The sequence below is a fragment of the Myotis lucifugus genome, unplaced genomic scaffold, assembly GCF_000147115.1.
Source record: "Myotis lucifugus unplaced genomic scaffold, Myoluc2.0 scaffold_51, whole genome shotgun sequence".
NCBI lineage: Eukaryota > Metazoa > Chordata > Mammalia > Chiroptera > Vespertilionidae > Myotis > Myotis lucifugus.
The window spans coordinates 3697665-3723004 of record NW_005871099.1 but is presented as its reverse complement, the minus strand read 5'-3'; the positions used below and the strand labels follow the sequence as shown (position 1 = coordinate 3723004).

The following is a 25340-nucleotide window of genomic DNA, read 5'->3' as shown; positions in this document are numbered from 1 at the left end:
TGAAAAGTACTTTTTTGTTTCAGTGACATATGAAGCATCTCTTGCAAAATAACTTTGCCAAAATACAAGAAGAAACATTGAGAAATTAATAATAATGTACTAATAAAATAGTTAAGTTATAAAATATCATTGGTCATAGAGTTACAAAATGTGATTTCTTGACAGATAACTGAGTAACACTTTGGCCTTTCATATTTTACATCTTCACTAAATTTGTTACAAAAGAAAAGCAAAAATATTGTATATAAGACCATACCTGCTTATATACAGTATATATATATATATATATATATATATATATATATATATACTGTACATAAGGTACAATATCATTATTGTACCTTACTAAATATTTAAATTTTAAAAATGTATATACATAGTAAATTGTGGACCTTAATAATAACAGTGGTTGTTCTGCTGTTCGGTCAATTTGCATATTATGCTTTTATTATTATAGATTGATATTTATATTTACCTCAATAATATTAGTGAAGTCAAATTCCACATGGCCATCCTAACCAAATCATGAAAACTATACATCTAACTGGATTTATTTTGGATTATTTATTACTACCAACTTAACTGTAATTAATATGTAATTTTAAAAATTGGGAAGAGCTTTGGACATGGAAACTTAGATCATCTTTTCAAACTCGAGTTTATTTTCTGGAGCAATAACAACAGCAAACACATAATACTATGTTCCAGATTCCATGTGATTTACATATATAACCTAAGTGTCACCATGTAACTTAATCATCCATCAATTTCCTACAAATTATTTCCAAGTGACTTTTAACTATTTCCAAAAGTAATCTTAAGCTTAGTAAGTTAATAGTTATAACCATTGCAATACCTAAGCAAATGTCATATCTTTCCAGTAATAACTGGAACTCTGAAGTGTGTAGAAAGGGAGTCTTTATAGGTTGTCCCTGCTGATTTTTGTGGTGTAAATACTTCCATCATAAAAACATTGACCTTCTAATGAGAAATCAGTAAAGGCAGAGTTAGTACAATTGTCTCTCACAGGTCTGTCCATAAGAGCTAGATCCACGCCTTTGTATTTCTAAAAATGAGTTTTAAAATAGCAGTGTTCAAATTAGCATTTAATTTTAATCATGCTGATTCCTGCCTAAATTTGTTATTTTATCCCTTTAATACTCAGGATAAAATCCAAACTTCTTTAAACAGCTTCCAGGGCTCTATATAGTCTTGCCACTGGGGAATTCCTTGGCTGTGGACAGTGGCCAAATTATGTTGTTTCAAACTTCCAAAATTATTTCTGATTTTCGAACAATTCAACCTTTAGGCTTTTGAACAAACTATATCTTCTGCCTAATGCACTCTTTCTCCCACATTTCCTTTCACCAATTCCTACTTATCTCATGTCACAGCTAATGTCCCTTCCTTTAGAATTCTTCCTGACGATCAAAGGTTTGAGTGGTACTTCTTTGCGTTCCCACAGCATAAAATATGCTATTTTCATAATTTTTACAATATGATATTGGCATTTTCTGTTTTCTGGCATTACATACTAGAATGTAAGATCTATGAGGACAGAAATCTGCTTATGCTTGAAGTCCTACAGCTACTGTGCCCAATACAGTGGCTATTAGCTACATATGACTACTGAGAAATTGATATGTGACTAATCCAAATTGAATGGTGCTATAATTGTAAATATATGCCAGATCTTGAAGGTTTTACATTTTAGTATAAAAATGTAAAAGATCTCATTAATAATTTTATATTGAATACATATAAAATGAAAAAGCTTTAGATATATTTGATTTATAATAAAACTATATTTACAAAAACAATCCTGCCTGTTTATTTTTACTTCTTTCAATGTGTCTATTAGAAAACTTAAAAGTACATATGCAGCTTACATAAGTGAAATGCATATTTATGTTAGAGAGCACTACCTTAGAATTATCACTATTTATGAAGTAAATTAATTGAAACATTATCATCCACTAGTGAGTACATTTGGGAAGAGAATAAAGGCTTTAAAGTTAAAGTGTGGCTGGAGGCAAAATGACTCAATTTCTCTGAGTCCTAAAATTCTTATTCACGCATACAGAATGGTCAAGTGTGATAACTCATATAATGTAACTATGCATATATTCTGGGATATTTTATGTCACAACTATGGCTTTCCTTTTGTAATTTCAAACACACTAACACTATTGCTAGGTTTGAGTGGAAGATAACTTACTTTTCTGTGAATATGTCCAATGTCAAAATCTCTACTTCTCTGAACTATATAGAATTTTTTCCAATTGCATTCCTTTTATTTTAGAAACATTTTATATGTCAAAATAAGGTTATATAAGGAACATGTCTTTCTAAGTTTTTAGGAGTTAATTGGATATTAAGGTATGTATGTACATGAAAATGGTAACTTACTCAATTTTTATGAATATTAACAATTAATTATGAGAACATAATAATATAATGTACAACATGAAACATAAAATTTATCACTTAATTATGCCTTGTTTTATCAAGTAATGTAAATTACTTTCTCAAAATGACCATATCCTCCATAAAGATGGAGTCAAAATGTATACCCACTTTTTGTTAATGTTCCCCATGGCACCTATCATAAAGCAGAACAAACAGTAAGTGCTCAATAAATATATACTGGTTTGAATTTCTTATTTAAAATTTTGCTACTTAGAGATAAAATATTAAATTGAGTTGCATGAATAATCAATCTAATGTTTTTGTTAGCTTATGATGATATATAAATAATGGAAAGAAATATCAATGTGCATACCTGCATATACCTATTACTGTTATCACTACACTAGAGGCCCGGTGCACAAAATTCGTGCCCTGGGGGGGGGGTGTCCCTCAGTCCAGCCTTCACCCTCTCCAATCTGGGACCCCTCGGGGGATGTCCAACTGCAGGTTTAGGCCCGACCCCACACAATTGCAGTCAGGGATTGGGCCTAAACTGGCAGTTGGACATCTCTCTCACAATCCAGGACTGCTAGCTCCCAACCGCTCGCCTGCCTGCCTGCCTGATTGTCCCTAACTTCTTCTGCCTGCCAGCCTGATCATGCCCTAACCACTCCCCTGCCAGCCTGATTGACGCCTAACTGCTCCCATGCTGTCCTGATCACCCCCAACTGTCCTCCCCTGCAGGCCTGGTCTCCCCCCAACTACCCTCCCCTGCAGGCCCAGTCGCTCCCAACTGCCCTCCTCTGCTGGCCTGGTTGCCCTCCCCCCGCCCTCCCCTGCCAGCCATCTTGTGGTGGCCATCTTTGATCACATGAGGTGGCCATCTTGTGCGAGGGTGTGATGGTCAATTTGCATATTACCTCTTTATTATATAGGATACTATATATTGTAAGAAAGACATTTACACACCGGTGTAAATCTTCCATGTTCTTGTCCCACATTGAGCATGTTAGTCCAGATCGTGTTTTGGATAAATTGCCCATATAATTTTTGCCATTTCCACGATAACAATCTAAACATAAATAAATATATGGAAAAAAAACTAGTGAATACTAGGGAATACAGATAGAATAAACACATAACATATAAATTCACAAAAGTCAACATAAAAATTTAATCACTCTAAAATCTGTACAAATTATTTATTTTCAGCCAAATTTCTTTTTCATTAAAATGAGATTTTATGCAGTAAATTGCACATTTTAAAAAAATTAAACAGGTGGCTTTTAAGGACACTTAAAGTGGGACTTTTTAGAATGACATATGTATTTCCCAACATTTTCTTCAGAAAAGAATGACATAATGAACACTCATATACTCATCACATTTGTTGTGTTTTAATTTTATCTTTCATGTGATTGGGATTTTGAGTCACCCAAGCCAGCTGTGTTTTGTTTGTTTTTAATATGTTGGGGTTTTTTATTTTTAAAAAAATGATTTTTAGAGAGAGGAAGGATGAGGTATAGAGAGATAGATGAGAGAAACATCCCCATATGTTAGCGAGCACTGCCGCCTGCACACCCCCTACTAGGGATTGAGCCTAAAACCCACAACCCAGGTATGTGCCCTGATTGGTAATCAAACCAGGAATAGAACCAATGACCTCTTGGTTCTGGGGTCTATGCTCAACCATTTAGCCACATCAACCAGGCCAAGCCAAGTGTTTTGCAAATGCTCTTTAATTTTATCTTTTTATTTGCTCATGAATAAAATCAAGTTAAACACAGGAATATTGAATAGATGATATTTTGTTCTTTTCAGAGCTTTTATCATTATTACTGGTGAGTTTGATATCTTCATTAAGTGGTGTAAAAGAAAAACTTGTTTTTATATAACAACAAAAACAAAAAATGTTGAGGCCTTTGAGACTGAGTAAACATACTGCCAAGTAATAGTCACTTAATGGCTTAGGCATACTTTGGTTAATTTTGCATGAATTAGTACTATGCTGGTTTTAAAATGGTTATTTTTTATTTCCCACACTTCTTTATTAGTCGTCATTTTCTTGTAAATGAATATTTCCTTCTCCCCTGCTCCTTCCATTTAGGTATTATTACTGCCAGTAATAGCAATGGTAGTGGTAGCAATACTACTGTTAGTGGTAGAAGGAGTGATATAAATGTGGACTTATGAATTCTCTTAAGTGTATCTCACATAATCTAATAAATTGTGTTTTATCAACATTTATAAAGAAAGTCTGTAATTTAAGATTTTATTTTTTAAACAAGTTATTTAATATCCAATTAGAAGAGTATTTATACATAAGCTAATTCAGGTGTTGCAAGATTTGAGAAGAAATTTCTAACTTATCAATCTATATGTGAAATTTATATTTTCTGGTACATGGAGTGGATAACAGCAACATTCTTGTGTGTGTGTGTGTGTGTGTGTGTGTGTGTGTGTGTATGTGTGTGTGCGTGCCATTAGCTTGGCATTATCAAACGATAGCATAACAATGTTAAAATTTCACAGCTGTATGTTGAATTGTCTTATTAAGTAGGACTTCATTTTTAAATTGCCCCACAGAGCCTGCACTTTGTTGTAATGTATCAGTATAATATATTATTAAAGAAAAACAATGCAATAAATGTTAAAGTATTAATAAAAAAGATAAAGCATGGAATAATGGAAAGATCATTTTAAGGAGGGTTATATTCAGTCACAGCTGTGCTAATCTGAGTATTTAGGTAAGTTATTTAAATTCTATAAAACTAATTTTTTTGTCTATTAAATTGTGCACTTACTAGATAAGCAATAACATCTAAATTACTTAACTTCTAAAATACAAAACTCTCATTTTATATTACCTGATCTTTTAGTAAGTAATATATATGTACTGTAAACAAAAGTGTCTTATATACCAGAAGCTTATCAAGCAATTGCTCTTTTTTGCCTCTATGATCACAAATTATCAGTAATAGCTTTAATGAACAAGATAGGAATAAAACATTCAGTAGATACCAAGACTCCCTTAATAATTGGTTTTAACTTTATTTCCAAATGACCTTTAAAATCTGCCAAAGAACAGTGAAATTGACTGAGAAGGGACTCATCCCCTCTTCTCTCTGCAACTGTGTTCAGAGTTGTTCGTGAAAAATGTCACTGAGAAAGAGGTTAAAGGATAGATGAGTATGTATAGGACAATAAATCTATGAAATGAAGCTTTAAATCTGGCTTGGACTTTTTAGGATGATTTAGGACTGACCATAGCCATCATAATTAAATTTATGTGAAAAAAATAATTATTCAAAAATTAGAGCTCTCAATTTACTATATACTAATATATGTCCATAACCTAACATTATTAATCTTTGACAAATAATATCTTTTTAAAATCTATTTCAATCTGACTTTTCTCTACTACTGCTCCTGAAACAATTACCTTCAATGGCATCTATTTTTTCAAGTACAATGGTGATTTATCTCAAACCCCATTGTTACATACCATCTCCCCTGCTAACACCCAGGTCCCCATAACTCTCATCTCCTAAATTACTGAAACAATCACTCAACTGATTACCCTGTTTGGGCCCTTGTCTGAAGTTCTGGCTATTTTCCATAATGCAGCCAGGATCATCCAGTTAAAATTTTAAGTCAGACAGGTCATTTAATTTCTCTTCTCAGAACCCTACAACAGAGTTCCTTCCTTTTCAGAATGAAAGTGTAAATCCTTCCAACTCCTACAAGGCCTATGCGATTTTAGCCAACTGCTCTATAACAGTGGTTCTCAACCTTCTGGCCCTTTAAATACAGTTTCTCATGTTGTGACCCAACCATAAAATTATTTTCGTTGCTACTTCATAACTGTAATGTTGCTACTGTTATGAATCGTAATGTAAATATCTGACATGCAGGATGGTCTTAGGCGACCCCTGTGAAAGGGTCGTTCTACCGCCAAAGGGGTCATGACCCACAGGTTGAGAACCGCTGCTCTATAACCTCATCTCCTGAGACTCTCTATCTTACTCAGTCTCTACCAGCCATAATGATGTGCTGTTTCTTTAAACTTTTCAAGCACTCTTCCATCTCTTTTCAATTGTAGATTTTTTCTATCTAGAATGCCCTTTATAAACAGATGCATATGGCACATGTGCTCCCTGACTTCTTTCTGGTCTTCTTAATATGTACGATCTTCCCAAACAATTCTATATATATAAAAGCCTAAGCGACTGTTAGGACCTATCGACCACATGACCGGTCAAATGGTCACTATGATGCGCACTGACCACCAGGGGGCAGACGCTCAATGCAGGAGCTGCCCTCTGGTGGTCAGGGCACTCCCATAGCCGGTCAACCTCCCACAGTCCCTATCCCTGGCCTGCCCTGATGGGCCCCGATCGCCAGCCAGGCCGAGGGACTCCACCCATGCACAGATTTGTGCACTGGGCCTCAAGTTAAAATATAAAGCAGCAAAACCTCTCTCTTCTAACTGGAACACTTTTCTCTCTAGCAGTTACCACAAACTAACTTACTATCCCAACCTCGTTTTTACTTTGCTTGTTTTCTATTTACCAGAATTTAGTTACAAGGGGGTCAAAGAATTTTGTTTTGTTTCCTGGTATATCTCCAGTGCCTAGAACTGTGTCTGGCACTGGTATACAGGCAATAAGTAAATAAACGTTGAACAAATGAATGTGAAAAAGAAATCAGACTTGGGGACTTTGCTTTTCAACCAAAGCAGTGCAATGAGAAGTAGGCTTTCTGCTGTAAATTGTGAGCTCCCTTTAGGCAGTTCCCCTGAATTTAATCATGCCCATATTGCAAAATGTCAACTATTACCTTGTCCTCTCGACACGTCACATTTTGGAATTTGGGAGCAGTAGCCAACTCGGATGTTTGGATCAGTGGTAAAACACCAGGGTGACTCAGCCCCATCTGGATTTCGGCAATAATTTTCTCTTAGGTCCCTATTGAGAATAAGCATGTTAATGTAAATTGCCCGAGTTCTTACATTGATGGAATCAGCACTACTATACCTCTAGACACCCCAGAATGTGTGCATGTCAATAATTAGAGTTCTAAGTTTTGGGATAGTTAGAACAATTTAGAATTCAATATATGCAACGGACACTGCCCCATTACTGAAAAACGTGCTGACAGATGTCAGTATTCTTTTCCTCCCACCAGCCTGGAGTTTCAGACAAACACTCCTGCTTCACAAAAGAGAGAACTGGTACCACTCACTACATTCTTCTCACTTATTGTCAGTCTAGGACTCTCAACTGCTACACATTTTAAAACTAAACTATTATCTTTATGGCTCATTTATAATGTAGAAACAACATGTATCTCTCTGTAGAATAAAGGCTATTATTAATAGTCATTAATTACTCTCACTTAAAATGAAAATTTTGCCTAATCAAACATTTGCCACACAAAAACATCATACCTATTTCTTCTTTGAATTCTGTCTTTTCTTGATTCATTTAACTTGCTACATATATTTATTTTAATTCCACACTACTTATTTCTTGACTTAGAGATCTTACCTAAATCTTTATAAATATTTTTGTAAAATAAAGACATAATTATAACATAGAAACCTAATATAGAAGTCATCAATGTAGTATATGTACATCCTTTATTTTACCAGTAATTTATTAAGTATTTAGAGTTCTCAGTAAGGAAAAATTCTATACAAATATTCTCTGTGTATAAAAGTATTTTAATGCAAAACTTAATATAAAATTCACTTCAAATGAAATACTGAATTTAAGACTTGCTTTCCTAAATATGCTCTCTAATTTAAAGCAAGCTTGCACTGTCTTTTTTTAGATCTGTGAATAATAATTTAAAAAAATTAATATTCAATCTATTAAAACCACATTATTTACATCACTTAGGTCCAATTAGAAGCACTGCCCTGGCTGGTGTGGCTCAGTTGGTTGAGCGTTGTCCTGTGCACTGAAGGGTCACCAGTTCCTTTTCCAGTCAGGGTATGTACAAGTTGAGGGTTCTTTCCCCATTTGGGGCACATGCAGGAGGCAACCAATCAAGTTTTCTCTCTCACATTCATGTTTTTCTCTCTTCCTCTCCCTTCCTCTCTCTCTAAAATCAATAAAAACACATATTTTAAAAAGAACTATAATTTTATTGATACCAAAATTAACCATTAGAAACTGAGAAGTTCTTAAGGAAGAGGCTTGGGTTTGATTATAAAATCAATAATAATTTATATAGTAAAAATAGGTCCTGACACAAACTTTGTTATTTAAGGTTATAATAACAGTGATTGCCAATAGTTAAGGCCATAGAACAACAAGTTTTCATAGTTATAACCCCTATTCAAGCCTTTATCCTTCTTATAAAATGATAAAATTATTAACTGGAAAGGTAAAGAAAATGTTATTTCTTTCAAACAATTTATACTAATGTTTCAAAAATGTATGTCAGTACAAAATATGTGCATTAAAGTTTACATAAAATTTATACCATTTTGTAATTTTAGATGAATAATTGTTTAGTTAAATTAATTTAAGGCGAGATCATTAGAGTTCTAAGGCTAACAAAAGTCTTAGTTTAGACCCACTTTAAAAACCTATATTTGCCAGTGAGGTTGAACATCTTTTCGTATATCTGTTGGCCATTTGTATGTCTTCTTGGGAGAGGTGTTTGTTCACTGGAAACCTATATTATCCTATTAACTGATGTCACCTCAATTAATTTAATTAAAAAAATAAAAAAATTATTTAACACACACAAATCAATATCTATAAGCACCTCATTAATCTAGATTAAGCAAGCATGAGAGTCAAGGCATGCCCAAATGTTTTTTCTATGATCTTTCCCTTCACTTGAAGAAAGAATTGTTTACATTTCTAAAACAAATTAATTATTATCTGATTCATGTAGATTCATCACAGGCACTATGGTTGAGTTATAGTTTTAAAATTGTCATTTGTAAGGAGTCTCATATTGCAGCAAATGGTGTTTAATGCAACCAGAGACACCTGACTAGCACACTGTTCTCTGCTAGGCCACAAATAAATGCATCAACATTCTGAGAAAAATGTTGAGTCAGATTTTATCTGTTTTATAACAAAACTCACTATTTTTTTTTGTATGTGAGTTTGGTAATCTTGACCAAATAAATAAATTAAGAAAGGATACCTTAAATTCTGATAACAAATAACAACTAAACTTTTGATAATTTTTAATTGTGAAATATGTGAATTACATTATTATTTTTTTCTTACAGATAAATTTAATTGGGTATTCACACATACATGATTTCTTACTTGAATATTACCAGTCTTAGAAGTTAACAGAAAGTGTGAATGGCACTGACAGTGTCTTCTCTATCTCTCTTAACTAATCTTTTCTCATTTTCTTTGCTTTCTTTGCTTTGATATTTATTTCCGAGGTGTGAAACATATAGGTCAGGAATAAAAAGTATACTGCTGTGAAAAAAATGATGGAAAATAAACCCAGAATAACAACTATAAATGTGTTATTATAAAATAATGAAAAAACTCATAAGCGATGAATATTTATTATCTAAGTAAATACATTAAATTAACTTAAAAAGAAAAACATAAAATATCTCCCTTCTCCAGTGGACTGACTGACTAGTGCTCAAAATTCTCCATCTTGAAATGTTAAGCTCTCTTATTAAAATCCAATTACATAAAGCCAATATATGTTATTTATAGGTGCTATTTCAGCAAGGCACTATGAATGACACGTGTGTTATAAATTTCAAAAGCAATCATTTTATGTTCCCCATAACAAGGTGGACAATTTAAAAACACATGGCATTGTGGCTGTGTCTGTCCAACAAGTCAAGTGGTGAAAAAAAGCAGCCACAGAGGAGGCACATACAACCAAGTAACTGACATTTAAGGGAAGTTTCTTTGGCTTAATTCACCTAAACAAATGTTTTACATCCCCATTTTTAAAAAGCAAACCTAGAAACAACAGAAAAGATTCATTTAACATTTTTAAAAAAGTTTGTTTCTAGGCCTAATATCCATCAGTTTACAATATTAGCTGAAAATAAGATATTCCTCTTTTTGCAGGAGAAAAAGTATGTAATCTCACCTAAAGTTAATATGAAAGGCACTGGTTTAAAATTTGACTGGTTACTATTACCATTTATTGGTTTGTTAGACCTGTAGGAACAAAGCTATGGCCCTAGCCAGTTTGGCTCAGTGGATAGAGCATCGGCTTGCGGACCACAGGGTCCCAGGTTTGATTATGGTCAAGGGCATGCACCTTGGTTGCAGGCTTCTCCCGGGCCCAGGGCCCTGGTCAGAGCTTGTGCAGGAGGCAACCAATCATAGTGTTTTTCTGACATCGATGGTTCTCTGTCTTTCCCTCTCTCTTCCACTCTCCCTAAAAATTAATAGAAAAATATCCTTGGGTGAAGATTAACCAGAAAAAGAAAAGCAAAGAACAAAGCTGTGATTAGAAACCTGTATATGTACTTCCCAAAGCATGGTACATAAACCATCTGATTCGAAAGTACCTAGGATTCTTGTTAAAAAAAATGCATATTTGACCTAAGGAATCAAAATCTCTGAGTAGATTAATCTGCCTTTTGATTATCCCTAGCACACTAAAGTTTAAGGATCACTAACACAGAAATTAGTGAAAAGTAACCACCCTACCTCATTTTCCCAGAGCTTACTGCACATTTATAATATTTGCCTAATTTACTCACTTGCACTTGAAATTTTCAGGAGTAATGTCATGCTGGTGAGGATACTGGGAATCCCATCGCTGACATGGAATTCCATTCCAAATGGTATTGACGGTTCCCCGATAACCTTCTCCTTGACCTTGAATGCATTCAGTTGTTTCCATAGGGACATTGGTGTCATTCATAGTACTGTGAGCTATTGATAAAAATAAATACAAATTAATAAAATCTCTCAAACTATCATCCTTCTGAATGTTCATTTGCATTCATATTACCCGGATATTTTGTCACGTACATTTTTATAATAATTGAGTGGAATAAATATTAAATGTATCATTATTACTATCACACTTAACGTACAGGAGCAAGTTGACATGGTGGACCTGACTGTGAAATTTTTCTCCATATAAAACAGAATATTTTAGCTTGGCTTCATCTAGACCAGTTTAAAAAAGCATCAACTGGTAATTTTCAAGTTTCCTGGATCTGTCTACTCATGTTTTAACATTAGACATAAAATTTCTCTATTTATTAATGTTTAACTATCCCATATATTTTTTTAATCACTTTTCTTTGGAAATTGAAAAACATCTATGAGTAATATAATGATCAAGTAGGGAAATGAAAAAAATACTTTGCTCTAAGTTTGGCAATTAAAAAAATTTTACGAAAAGGGAGATTAATGTTGGTCTAGAGATTAGAGTTATAAAAAAAGTCAATTTATCATTATGGCTATCTCCTTTCCAATTTTCCTTTCAAACGTCAAATTAAGTTGTTCTCAAAAAGTTCTTCAAAGGCATTTCTTTCCACATGTCACTATAACATATATGCTGAGTATATATTTCTGAAATAACTATACAATTATTCCTAAAATTAATTTGCTTAAATACATACAAAGTTGGTAATGGTATTAACCTTGGTTTTTCTCTAATATTATAAATATACTAGAGGCCTGTTGCATGAATTCGTGCCCAGGTGGGGTCCAGCCAGCCTGCCCCCATTGGGGCTGATCGGGCCAGGCCTGCTGGGGGGAGGGGACGTGGGAGGTTGGCCAGCCAGCCCTTCCCCCTGGTCAAACTCCTGTTCGAACTCCCTGTGGAACTCCTGGTTGAGGGGACAATTTGCATATTAGCATTTTATTATATAGGATTTGAAGCTGATATGCTAATTTATTTTATTTTTAATAAACTTGTTGGCATTTAAAAATACACAAATTAGTTGTTCTAGCTTTTTTCTTAGTCCAACTGTAATTCTTACCATATTTTATGAAGATCATGAAAATTCAGTAACAAAGAAGTAAAAAAAAAATACAAAATTAAATTTTTACCACAACTTGGACTTTCTTTTTGTCTTTAATGTTATTCAAACAAAATATAACTCAAAACATTCTGGAGCAACCAAAATTCATATGCCTTTTCAGAAGATACATGAAAATGTTTATGGTTCAAAAGAGTTAAATTCAGTGTAAACTCCTCAGTAACCTTTGCCATTCCAATGGCATTCAAGATACTACTGGGTAAAACTCAATTTGACACCCTCCAGGACAGTTTAAGATTTGAATAAATGCCTTTGATTTATCCAATCTGGAATTAGATGTATCAGTTCTCCAAAGGAGAGGTCCAAATTAGACATGACTTCAGAGGCCGAGGGTGTCTATACAAGTGCTCCTTATTGAATAGAGTAAAAAATTTAATGGCTTTTCACTTTTATTTAACTTTATATTTTTCTTACAAATAATTACTACCTCATGTGGCAAAATGATTATTTCATTAAATTCCATGGAAATTACATAGCTTGAAGTTATTCTATGAAGCTTTGTGAAAAAAGGAGGAAGATGAATTAATAACCATCCCAACAGCTGGAATATGTTGTATATACAGATTTCTACAAATTTGCCTTTTAATAACATCATTTTTAAATGTTTTAATTTTTTATGTACCTACTTTAAGAAAAAAAAAGTGCCTCAGAATTATCCTAAGTTAAAAGGAAATTCAAATTGAGATGAGAAAGTGGCTGAAGATTGACCCATAAAGTGCTCATGGTTGATAGCCTAGAGAATGTTTACAAATGTATTATAAGAACAAAAATTATTGAGCAGGAGAAATGACTTGTATAGAAAAAGTTGGTTCTAATTACCCAAGTTCTTTATGATTTTAATATTACCTAAAGTTCTTTCAAGAAATAGTAAATAAGATGGATTTCATAGGTCCTGAGGAACTATATGTATTTCATTAAAACAAAGGCCACTAAGCTGCTACATTTCTGATAATTTACTGTTAAATTATGTGAGGAGACTGTGGGGAAGACTTTAAAGGATGATAACTCTAAAACAGATAAAAGATCAAGCTCATATTGACATATTTCATATAGAGCTACAAAACTATATGTGATGTGAAAGAAGACAAAACAAATGTCCTCAGGAATCCATAAATTTGTTAGCTTAGCATCTTAGAAGAAAAGATTTGATTCCTTCCTTTCTTGGACACAAACTCCTGGGCAGCAAACTTGTGACCTTGGTCGGGACTCAGAGTCCTGACAATGGGAGAAACAAAGATAGAGCAGTCAAAGCAGAAACACTTCTATTAATCTTTTCACAAACCTCTTTTACTTTCTTACTTATTTGTATATATTATTTTATTTTTTTATTACTGACATTTTTTTCAAGACTGAAACTATGGCTCTTTGTTTTCACGTGGAATTCATCACTAGCTTTTGTTTAATGTAAAAAAAAAAAAAAAAAGAACTGCCCCCCCTCCCTGCCCCCCCACCCCTGACACACACACACACACACACACAACACACACACACACACACGCACACACACACACAACAAAACAAAAATAAAACTTGGCTTAAAGGAAACCCATCTGTCACCAGGAGCCTGGTTGAAAGATTCATATTTTTAGAAGAGAAATACAGTACAGAATTCTTTAGAGAGCAGTTTTTACAGAAGTTTAGGGGGCAAGAAGTTTTAAAGCTACTTTGGGGGGCTTATTTCCCAAACTCAAGTATTACTCTGGCACTGTGAACACGTAACAGCAAAACTTAGTCTTAATGAGTCCCCACCAATCACCCTCAGCTAGATGTGGGCCCAACACATCTTACTAGGAACCTAGATTGAGGCTGAGCCAATCAGAGATTAACAGGCTCTTATTCTCCTTGGACAACAGTATGATTTGCCAGATATAAACCTAAACAATGAAAAAAAGGGAATATGCTATTTAGAGATGGTGAGGGATTTGGCCATGATTTGATGGAATTTCTAAAAATGGCAGCAGATTCAGAGGGCTGTTTCCTCTACTATGTGAATGCACCAGTAGCCTCTCATTGTATAACTATGCCTGTGTGGAGATGTGAGAGCAAAATTTTATGCCTACTGTGTTAATGTAAGATTAAATATAAAGTGTCACTTTTAGAGAGTATTGCATTTTCCAAGTAATTTTTCATAAGCACCTTTTACAAAATGACACTATAGTAGAAATGACCTAGAATCATTAAAATGTGAAACAATACATAGAGCTTTAACCAATTTGAATTACACTGCTCTCTGTAAAAGGGAGATAATTAACATAAACAAATATTATCATAGTTCATTAAGAAATTAATACTGGGAAAAGTGAAAGAGTAAGCAACCATATGATCATCAGAAAATATTAAGAGGAATTAATATATAAAAACTAGTAGAAAATAACTATTTTCCTAATTTGAAGGTAAATATATGACCTCAAACACCTAATGGTTTTACTTATTCTTGTGTTTTTAATTCAGTGGAAATATTACCTATGATTTTAACTACAAACTAGCAGTATTTAGATATCATTTTACTTTAACTAAAAAATACCTTCTGAAGTTAGTGCATCTGTATTTATCCCATTTGACATTCAGCTGCTAGCAGTAACCCCATAGACCAGTGGTTCTCAACCTTCTGGCCCTTTAAATACAGTTCCTCATGTTGTGACCCAACCATAAAATTATTTTCGTTGCTACTTCATAACTGTAATGTTGCTACTGTTATGAATCGTAATGTAAATATCTGATATGCAGGATGGTCTTAGGCAACCCCTGTGAAAGGGTCGTTCGACCGCCAAAGGGGTAGCGACCCACAGGTTGAGAACCGTTGCCATACCAGCCGTGGGCAAACTAATGAATAAAACTAAAAAAAAAAAAAGACCGTACCCTTTTATGTAATGATGTTTACTTTGAATTTATATTAGTTCACACAAACACTCCATCCATGCTTTTGTTCTGGCCCTCGGGTCCAGTTTAAGAACCTATTGTGGCCCTCGAGTCAAAAAGTTTGCCCACCCCTGCCATAGACAAAACTTCATAATTCTGGTGGCAATGTATAAGAATAAATAACAAAGACCAAAAAGATAAATTAGTACAAGATAACTAGTTTTCATCAATCAATAACGCATGCAGCTGTCTAATAACTATTACCCAATGAGGACCATGATGAATGATTTGTCCATAGACTCTTTAATGTGATATAAATGTTTGATCTTTGCTGCCTACATACATACTTACTATTCAAACAAGATGACTTATTCCTGAACTGCAATAAAGTATACTTCTTCAGCTGTCCTACTGTATAAATATCAAAACCTGGTTCAAAAACAAAACAAATGTTTTATGCCAATTACTTTGGGAAGGGCTATTAAATGGTAGGAAAGGTGTTCCTTTAGACTTAATACTTTAACATGGCACCTAAATTAAGGGATGGGTTGGAAGAGTCTCTGGAAGCCAAGTGAAGTGTTAAGCACAGAAATATCCTCAAGTATTGGCGGAAATGGATGAAGTCTAGCCAAAGCAACATGTTTTTTAAATACTGCATTCCCACGTACACAAATATTTTTGCAAGTAATGTCTACCAAACTCATACTGAAACTACCCAGAATCTTCTGAGAGTTCCGCACAAATAAAACATTTGCCAGAGGTGTCAGCAGTGATCACCCTTTGGAGCAGATGCAAAGATATTTATATGATCCTTGGTGGCCTAGGAGAGAAAGAATGTTTTTCTTTGATGATTGACATGAAATTTTCTGTTTGGAGATGCTTTAAGGAAAACAACATTTGCTAATTAAATGTTTTACTGTCCTGTTAGAATACAATCAAATACAATGGGTGCCTCTTGGAATGTTAATTTCACTTCGCTGGTGTGGATTGCTAGTGGGGAACTTTAAGGTTTAAGAGAATGGACATTAATTGTGATGCAATATGTGGAACAAACATCTCCTTCCTCTCTACCCCCACCCCTCACCCCCCAAAAAAACAGTAGAACAAGATGACTAATAAGTCTGATCCGTTTTCTCTGTGAAAGGCTAGCCAAATCTATGCAGAAAGACCACATGGCCTTAATGGAGATCCAAGGCAAATGAAAATTCTAATGCACACGCATATTACAGAGAGCCACCCCCATGGCTCTGTAAGACTTACATGGACAATAAGTAAAGCCCTACATTTACATATCCCCCGCGCACCCCAAAACTTGGTTTTCCCAGTGGTGATAAGCTATCACTGTTCTTTTGACTATAGTGAAGAACAAGTTGCTTCACAGGCCCTTAGACAAATACTTGCTTATTCTTCCGATTAGTTCAATCCACCCACTTCTTAACTCCCAGCTATTGAAGAGCAACTGAAATGCAGGCTTTACTCTATGATGGTCCCTGGAGATTCAGAACAGTGTGTTAGGCTACTCGCCTGTCAACAGACTTGTATTCTTTGGGGCCACAAAAGACAGGACCGGGCTCAATGTAAATTTAAAGAGTTTCTCGTTTTAAAATTGACGTGGGAAAGTAGTATGAAGACCTCCAAAGTGCAAACCTCAAATTGCTTGCACGTTTGCTTTCCATGTGAACCTACAATTCCTAACTGAAACTTTTCCCTGGACTTTATCCAAGCCTTTTCTGGTATAAAATGCTCAAGAGACAAGACTTTCATGAAAGGTCTTCAATTCTATACTCTTATTCCTTAGTAGATGCCTTGGAAAAAAACCGTGAAGCTTAAGATCTTTCTCTTGAGAACGGTATCGATAGTATCATTTTTTCCTGACTCAGACTAAAGTAAGAAGATTTTATTCCTATGAATCTCTGTCTGGCATTAGAGAAATAACCAGCTTTCTTTAAGAAAGAAAATAATTTCAGTGTGTTTGCATGTAATTTTAGGAAGTTATTTTCCCAACATACAAACATACTGAATTTCTAAAGGTAGATGTTATCTTAAAATGATACCAATGTATATTAGTTACTCGGAGGAAGCGTTCCTTTTATTACTGACCAATGACAACATAACTATATGAGCCTGCTCAGGCTGCCATAACAAAATACCACAGACTGGGTGGCTTATACAATAGGTGTGTATTTTCTCACAATTCTAGAGGCTGGGAAGTCCAAGACCAAGAGGCCAGTCAATTTGGTTCCTGGATTGCATATGGCTACCTTCACCTCATATGGTGAAGTGAGAGAGTGAAAGAGATCTCTCTTCTTCTACTTAAAAAGCCACTAATCCTCATTCTACTTTATTTAACCTTAATTACATCTAAATGCCCTATCTCCAAATACAGGTACAGTAGGGGTTAAGATTTCAGTATGTGAATTTTTGTGGGGGAGGAACAGAATTCAATCTATAACAATATTTTTAATAGAAATCCTAGCTACCAAAGGTCTGCCTAGTTCAGAATTCTGAAGTGGGATATAAAGTTTCAGTTATGCAAGGTGAGTAAGTTCTAGAAATCTGCTGTACAACATAGTACTTATAGTTAACAATACTATACTGTATGCTAAAAAATGTTGAGAGAGATCTCTAAGTGTTTTTACCACAATAAATAAATAAATGGCAGGGGATGACAGAAGGAAACTTTTGAAGGTGATGGATTTATTACCTTGATTCGTGGGTGTATGGATGTGTATAAATAAACCCATCAAATTGTAACATTAAATATGTGAAGCTTTTTATATCAATTACAACTGAATAAAGTTGTTAAAAAATAAAATGGTCTGGACACTTACAGATCTAGAACTTTAAAAAATAAGAAAAAGAAATAGAAGGGAAAAAATAAGGCAACTCATGAAAAGTCTTGTCTATTTTGTCCGGAAGGTAAAGACCATCAAGACCACAAGCAACAAAGGGACAAAAATTAGGCCAGGGAAACCAGAAACCTGAGGATGAGTCGATGAGGTGATGGGAAGAAGGTACAAAGCAAATTTTCCTGGTAAACAATGTCTGACAGAAGCCAAGTTTTCATATGAAAATCAAGAAGCATAAAAGAAATTCCAGGAAACACACAAAAAAAAATTAAAACTACCACTTTGTAGGAAAGTAACATTAATTAATTCAACAAATATTTGTGGAACTACTACCATGTACAAGACAAAGCACTAAGCACTATTGGAGCTTACAAATCTTGACAGTGCTGTTAACTAAAAAATTTCAAAAATAAGTATAAAAACTGGACTCTAAGAAGTACATGGAAAGAGAGGCTGATGGTGCTATAAATATATAATGGGATTTGACCAACTCAGGGACATTGAATGAAGAAATGATAACTGAGTTGAACTTTGAACTCGTGAAGGAAGAGAAAATTGTTCACAGCAGAGGAAATGGCAGAGGTGAAGGAACTATTATGACAATATGGGAAATAATGAGGAATAAGAAGGAAACTATTCTGATAGAACAAAGATCATGGAGAGAAATGTGGTAGTACATGAGGTTAGAGACAACAAGAAGTTTGTTAACAATTGATTTAAATAATCAATGAGAGTTCCTGAGGGACATCAACCCCAACAGTTTTACAATTGTCAGAGAACTGTTCAAATTCAGTTCAGAAAAATACAATTAGTGCCAACAAATATTATTTCTTCCTGAATAACAGTGAACAAACTGTTTATCAGAATATAAAGTTATTATAGGGAAAAACATAAGAAAATCAGTACTTCATTTAGGCACTATATAGGCCTTCCAATCTTATATGTTTGCAATGTTTTAAAATTTCATATTCCTGGCAATCTGTTAAACATAATACTGCTAGAATATATGGGGCTGCTGCCATTGGGTAGACAACCTGTCCTGAGGGGTGGTGCGAAGGAAGACTGAGAAGGCCTGTCCTGGACCACCCTGGCACACACTGGTCAGGTGACCAGCAAGGCTCATTCTTCACTTTCAGTGATACGCTGATTGTAAGATTAGAAGGTTGGGAGCAAAGTGACAACAAATGTGTGGTTTATTCAGCTTTTTAACAAATAAAAGTAACTGAGCAGCCCTAACCAGTTTGCTCAGTGGATAGAGCGTCGGCCTGCGGACCAAAGGGTCCCAGGTTCCATTCTGGTCAAGGGCATGTACCTTGGTTGCAGGCACATCCCCAGTAGGGGGTGTTCAGGAGGCAGCTGATCGATGTTTCTCTCTCATCGATGTTTCTAACTCTCTATCCCTCTCCCTTCCTCTCTGTAAAAAATCAAATATATATATATATATATATATATATATATATATATATATAGTAACGAGCAGTATTCAAAACCTTGCCACACTAACGCTCTGAAATTGCAGTTTTATCATAGGTCTTGGTCTGTTCACTTCTACATCCTGAGAATCAGAAAAGCATTTGAGATATATGATCTACTCAGTAAATACTTATTAAATAAACCCTATAAAAAGAGATGAACAACCTCTTTGTATTCTCCATGTACTTCCTGGAATTGCTGTTATTTCCAAGGCTTTTACTACCACTGGTAATTACTTATGACTTTGCATGAGCTTCAGAGAAAACTGAACTTAGATGTGCTATGAGCACACACATCAATCACCTGTATTTAATTATAAGCAAAATTAAACTTATCTTTCCCCTCAAAATTTTAACTCTCTCAAATATGCACCATCTACCCATTAATGTAGGATATATTTTAGACTTTTCTCTATCCCTATTTTATTTCCCACTACATCCAATTTGTTTTTATCCTGGACATTAACCTATTTAGTATTGTTCACATCCTTCCCCACCCAATTATTCTCACAACTTACTGCCTTAGTTCACATTCTCTTTATTTCTAATTGGGCTGTTAAAATCAGAGCTCATCAGACCCACCTGCCTCCTTCCTCAGCCCTCTCCATCCCAAATACAGTGGGGCCTTGACTTACGAGTGTCCCGACTAATGAGTTTTTCCGAGATACGAGCTGACTCTCGGCCGATTTTTTGCTTTGAGTTGCAAGCTAAAATTCGGGTTACAAGCCAGCTTCAGATACCCCACTGCTAGTTGGCACAGCGAACGTCACAGTGAACACCACAACATCAGCCCAGCATCACGTGTCTCACTCGTTCACTGTTGATTTGACATACGAGTAATTTGAGTTATGAGCTCCGTCACGGAACGAATTAAACTCGTAAGTCAAGGCCCCACTGTACTTGGAATGTATAGTAATTCTTCAAGATCAGTGGTCTTCAAATGTTCATTTTTGTTTTTTCTCCTTTATTAAAAGAATTTTGAAAAATTATTCACATTTCCTCTTATGTTTTTAAGTTGATCTCTATACTTTTTATGGTAAGTTTAAATAGTTACAAAATATGTGATTTCTAGAATACCTATTGACATTTTTAGACAAAAAAAATTCATATAATTTTTAAATGGATTTCATAGGCTGTAAATACCACAGTGATTTGATACCTACCTGTTTCTGATTAAAATGTACAACAAGTTCTTTTTCTCCTTCAATCATTTTTCCATTCCACTTTACCCTAAAATATTATTTTAATGTAATTCATGTTCTTTTATGTTGGAGAGTCCTTTATTCCTTGCCCCATTATACTTTCCTAAAAGATTTTAATATATTAAAATTGAGTTTTTTTAAATTTCTTGTGACCACAAGATTCTAAGATATAAATACACAATTCACTAAACACACACACACACACACACACACACACAATGTGTAAATGTATATATAGGTATATATTCTGGATAGAGAACATACCCTATATAATATAATTTGCTAATATGCAAATCGACCAAACAGCAGACCAACTAGTCACTATGACGTGCACTGACCACCAGGAGGCAGACGCTCACTGCAGGAGCTGCACCCTGGTGGTTGTGCAGTGGCGGTGGTGGGGAGTGGGCCTAAGCCGGCAGTCAGACATCCCCTGAGGGCTCCCGGACTGCAAGAGGGTGCAGGCCGGTCTGAGGGACCCCCATGAGTGCACGAATTTCGTGCACTGGGCCTCTAATATTATATAATGTAACAAGAGTTTAAAAGTTTCCCTTAAACTTTAGAGAGGATAAGTGCATAATCAACTCTATTTTTTTCTTCAAACATATCGAAAACTCAGAATGAATTCAAGCAATTGGGACTGAGAGATAATCAGAAAGCTCACCCAAGAATCAAATAATACAAATAAAAAGTGACAATCAATACTCTCTTACAACCAGTGCATGTGAACATGTGTGTGGTATATAAAATTCAATTATGGCCCCCAAGATTCCCACCCACTGGTGTACACACTGTATAACTCTCACCCCTTGAGTGTGGGTGTGAACATTATGGAACCACTCCTGCGACTAACTTATTAGCTTATATTAGCGTCATAAAAATGAAGTGAATTTGCAGATGCAATTAAAGTCCCTCATCAAAATCTACTTTATGTTAATTAAAGAAAGACTACCTTAGATGAGCATTTCCTAATTAATCAAGCTCTTTAAAAGAGGGTATAGGGGTAAAAAGCTCAAAGGAACAGGTAGCTATCCTGTTGGCTTTTAAGAGGTAAACTGACTTATTGTAGAGAGGGTCAGATAGTAAGACACAACAGGCATTCTCTATGAGCTGAGGACTTCGGCACTACAACAACAAGGAACTGAATTCTGCCAATAACCAGGGAACTTGGAATGGAACCCTGAGTCTTAGATGAGACTGTAGTTCTGGCAGGCATCTGGATCACAGCTTTGTGAGATCCAATACTAAGAACCCACCTAAGTCATGCCTGCACTAATGACCAACAGAATCTATGAGATAATAAATATGCATTGTTTTAAGCCATCAAATTATTTTTGTAATTTGTTATGCAGCAGTAGAAAACAAATACATAATTGAAATTTGATTTTACATTATAGGCTTTTCCAAACTAATTCCAAATTTCTTGATTTTTGCATTATAAGCTTTATTATATATTGAAGCCAAAATATTATGAAAGGATATTCATAAAACATTATCTCATACTTTGCAGAATTCCAAATGTCAACTTTTATTCATTTTATAAACTAAAAGCTTCCCTGTAATAAATTATTTCTAAAATATTTCCAAAGCTCAGAAGAGTATTTTAATCTTAACTTTAGGTTTTGACTCACAAGTTCTACCATTTTCTTAGAATTAACATCCTATAAACACCACCCTCTGTTTAACAAAGCCATCAGAATTATTGCATGCTACTTGCAATAATTAGTTGACTTTTCCTCAGACAGAAAAGAAAGATAATCTATGTAATAGTTAGGAAGTGTTATATTCATTCCATTTCTCTCCTCTCCTAATGTCCTTTAAAAATAACCAAAGATTGGTTAAGAAAATGAAGAGGAGAGCAACACGTGGATATTTTGGGTGGGGCGGGGGAGTGGTATCAGTTGAAGGGTGAATATGCAGGTGAGTATGCTTGTGTGTATGCCTAAAACACACCAAAAATACAAGAGTACCTAAAACACACACACACACACACACACACACACACACACGGAAGGAAAACAGTTGTTTTGTTGTACCTAAAATGGTCTAGAATGATGGAAAGAGTAACAAGATTTTAAAAGTCAACAAGTGGAACTAATTTAATCTATACAGGGACACACTGTCACAGGAGTTGTCTTTTATTTTAAAGGTCCGAGCAGATGATTAAATTTCCTTGGAACATTGTGTTCACATTGAGAGCCTTCCAGATTCTGCAGTTACTTCACATATGCCAGACATGGCCCTTTCTATGGGCTTTGATTTGTCCCAAACACTTCCTTTTATTAGCAGGTCTAAGTGAAGAGAGATTTACCTTGGCAGTATCATACTGTGGATAACACCAAATTAGGTTTTTTCAAAGGACTATCCCCATCCTCTTTATAATATCAAGTCAATTATATCATTATTACACCTTACTAAATGTATGCAGTTCTACTGGTCTTAAAGCCTTTTAGAATTCAGCTGAAAAAAAATAAGACCCATCTGTACTCATATAAATAAAAGCATGTCTATGTCTAATTATTATCCATTAATATTATTTCAGAAAAGAGTAAAAATATGTGAGTGAACCATGGAGGAGAGGACCAAACATACAGATTTAAAGGGATACCACAAAGCAAGTGAGAAAAGAAAGTTTTTACCATAAATTCAGAGAGTGGGAGTGGGTAAAGGACAGTACATAGAAAAGAATTGTAGAACTGCTAAGAGAGGTTGAAAGAGAATGCAGGTTGTGTACAAGGACGGCCTTGGGGACCAGCTCCTAGAGATTAAAGATTTGTTATTCATCACTGCAGCTTCTGGCCTTCACCAGAGGAGGTTCACAGTGAGCTGACAGCCAATGTAACGTCTGGGGAGGAAAGGTAAGGAAAGGATACAGGATTGGAAGGTAAGAGCCTGAGGTCCTAGCTTTTACAGCGTCATGACATTATGACACTTCATATAATCTCTGATCTTTTTCTCCTTCTGTGGATTTTTTTTTTCCTTGATGACATGAGAATGCTTAGGCCTTTTAATAAGTATAAATGTTTTGTGAGTGTGTGTGCACTTGTGTATTTCTCTCTTTCAAACTAATGGATTGGGTAGGATTATGTAACACATTTTTAAAATATTAAAAACCTGCACACATTAAAGCATCAAGTAAAATAGTTGTTAACCAGTCTCGCTAATAATCACCTGCTTCGATTCCATCTGTGGGAGGAAAAGGAAGCAATAAATTTGACCCTAACTTACCACACATTTTAATTGCACAGTACTCCCAAGGGGTGTCAGGGTCAAGCGTATAGCACCATGGCCTCGGCTTGCCATCGGGATTGCGGCAATAATTATCATCAAAGCCCTTGTCGGGATATCTGCAAACCACACCAACAAAAGTGTCACGTAAATCTGCCTGGAAACACCTCCCAGCCCCCAGCTCACAAAATAACCTCTGATCCAGCTCGGATACTGCTAGCTGAGGGGAGGAGAAAAAAAAAAGTTCTCTGTGTTTCGCCTTACAAGGACTGCTAATCATTGTTGAATCTATGAACTTACATATTCCACCAAGTATAGAGTACCATCACCTTTACTGATAAGTTAAGTCCATTGGGTACCTGTCTACCATTTGAGGTCCAAAACCTAAACCTCTTTTCATAAAGCCCAGTTAAGAACAGATTCCATAAACATGACCTCGTGTAAAATACTCATTAAAAAAAACAGGTCTTCTTCCATGGCAGGCTTTAAGTTTAAACCAAAAGGTAGGTTTCAAGAGCTGTTACTAATGATATAGCTCAATTCTGGAACCAGAGCCTTTCTAGGTCATGCCCTCACCTCCCCTGGAGCAAGAGACAAACTCCATCACACCCCTTTCTCCGTACCCCCCTCCCTTTCAATTAGCTGGGGCCTGCATCGGTGACTTGATTTTAATTGCTACCATGTCCCTTCTGCTCTCACTTGAAGGACTAGAGATGCACTGAAAAATAAAGCCGAGTTTTAACCTCATTTAGAAGAACAATAAATAAAAATATAAAGAAGAAAAAACACGCTTCTAAAAACACATTTCTAAACAAAGATAGGGAGAAAGCTTCCTCTGGAATTATTATCTGTATTTTTATTCTTTATAATAAAAACAAGATTTTTTTTTCAACTAAAGTGTTTCATGTGAAATGAATGGGCCAAAGTAGATATTTCTTTTAACCATTTAAGTTCCAAAACCTACTTCTGAGGAGAAAGTAGACTTGGTTAAAATTTCAAAATACAGCAGGAGAGCCCTCGCCAGTTTGGCCCTGTGGATAAAGTGGCCGCCTGCAGACTGAAGGGTCCCAGGTTTGGTTCATGCCCAGGTTGCAAGCTCGATCCCCAGTGGGGGGGGGGGGAGCGTGCAGGAGGCAGCCAATCAATGGTTCTCTCTCATCATTGATGTTTCTCTCTCTCCCTCTTCCTTCCTCTCTGAAATCAATACAAATATATTTTTTAAAAATACAGCAGGATAAATCAGCCAAAGAATCATTTGCTCTACCTTCCATTCCCTTTCCCTGGACAGGACCTCTGTCATGGT

General features: G+C 35.2%; 1 protein-coding gene across 2 annotated transcripts in view; it reads right to left on the bottom strand.

Moving 5' to 3' along the window:
* The window catches only part of HGF (hepatocyte growth factor), a 67203-nt gene that overhangs the window by 16444 nt on the left and 25419 nt on the right, over positions 1-25340 (bottom strand). For both annotated transcript variants that reach the window (XM_006088685.3, XM_006088686.3), the window contains exons 7-10: positions 24038-24156; positions 11132-11306; positions 7249-7376; positions 3379-3481 (exon numbers count right to left, since the gene is read on the bottom strand). In XM_006088685.3, the coding sequence (XP_006088747.1) occupies positions 3379-3481; positions 7249-7376; positions 11132-11306; positions 24038-24156 (525 nt within the window). The remainder of the gene's footprint in view (positions 1-3378; positions 3482-7248; positions 7377-11131; positions 11307-24037; positions 24157-25340) is intronic.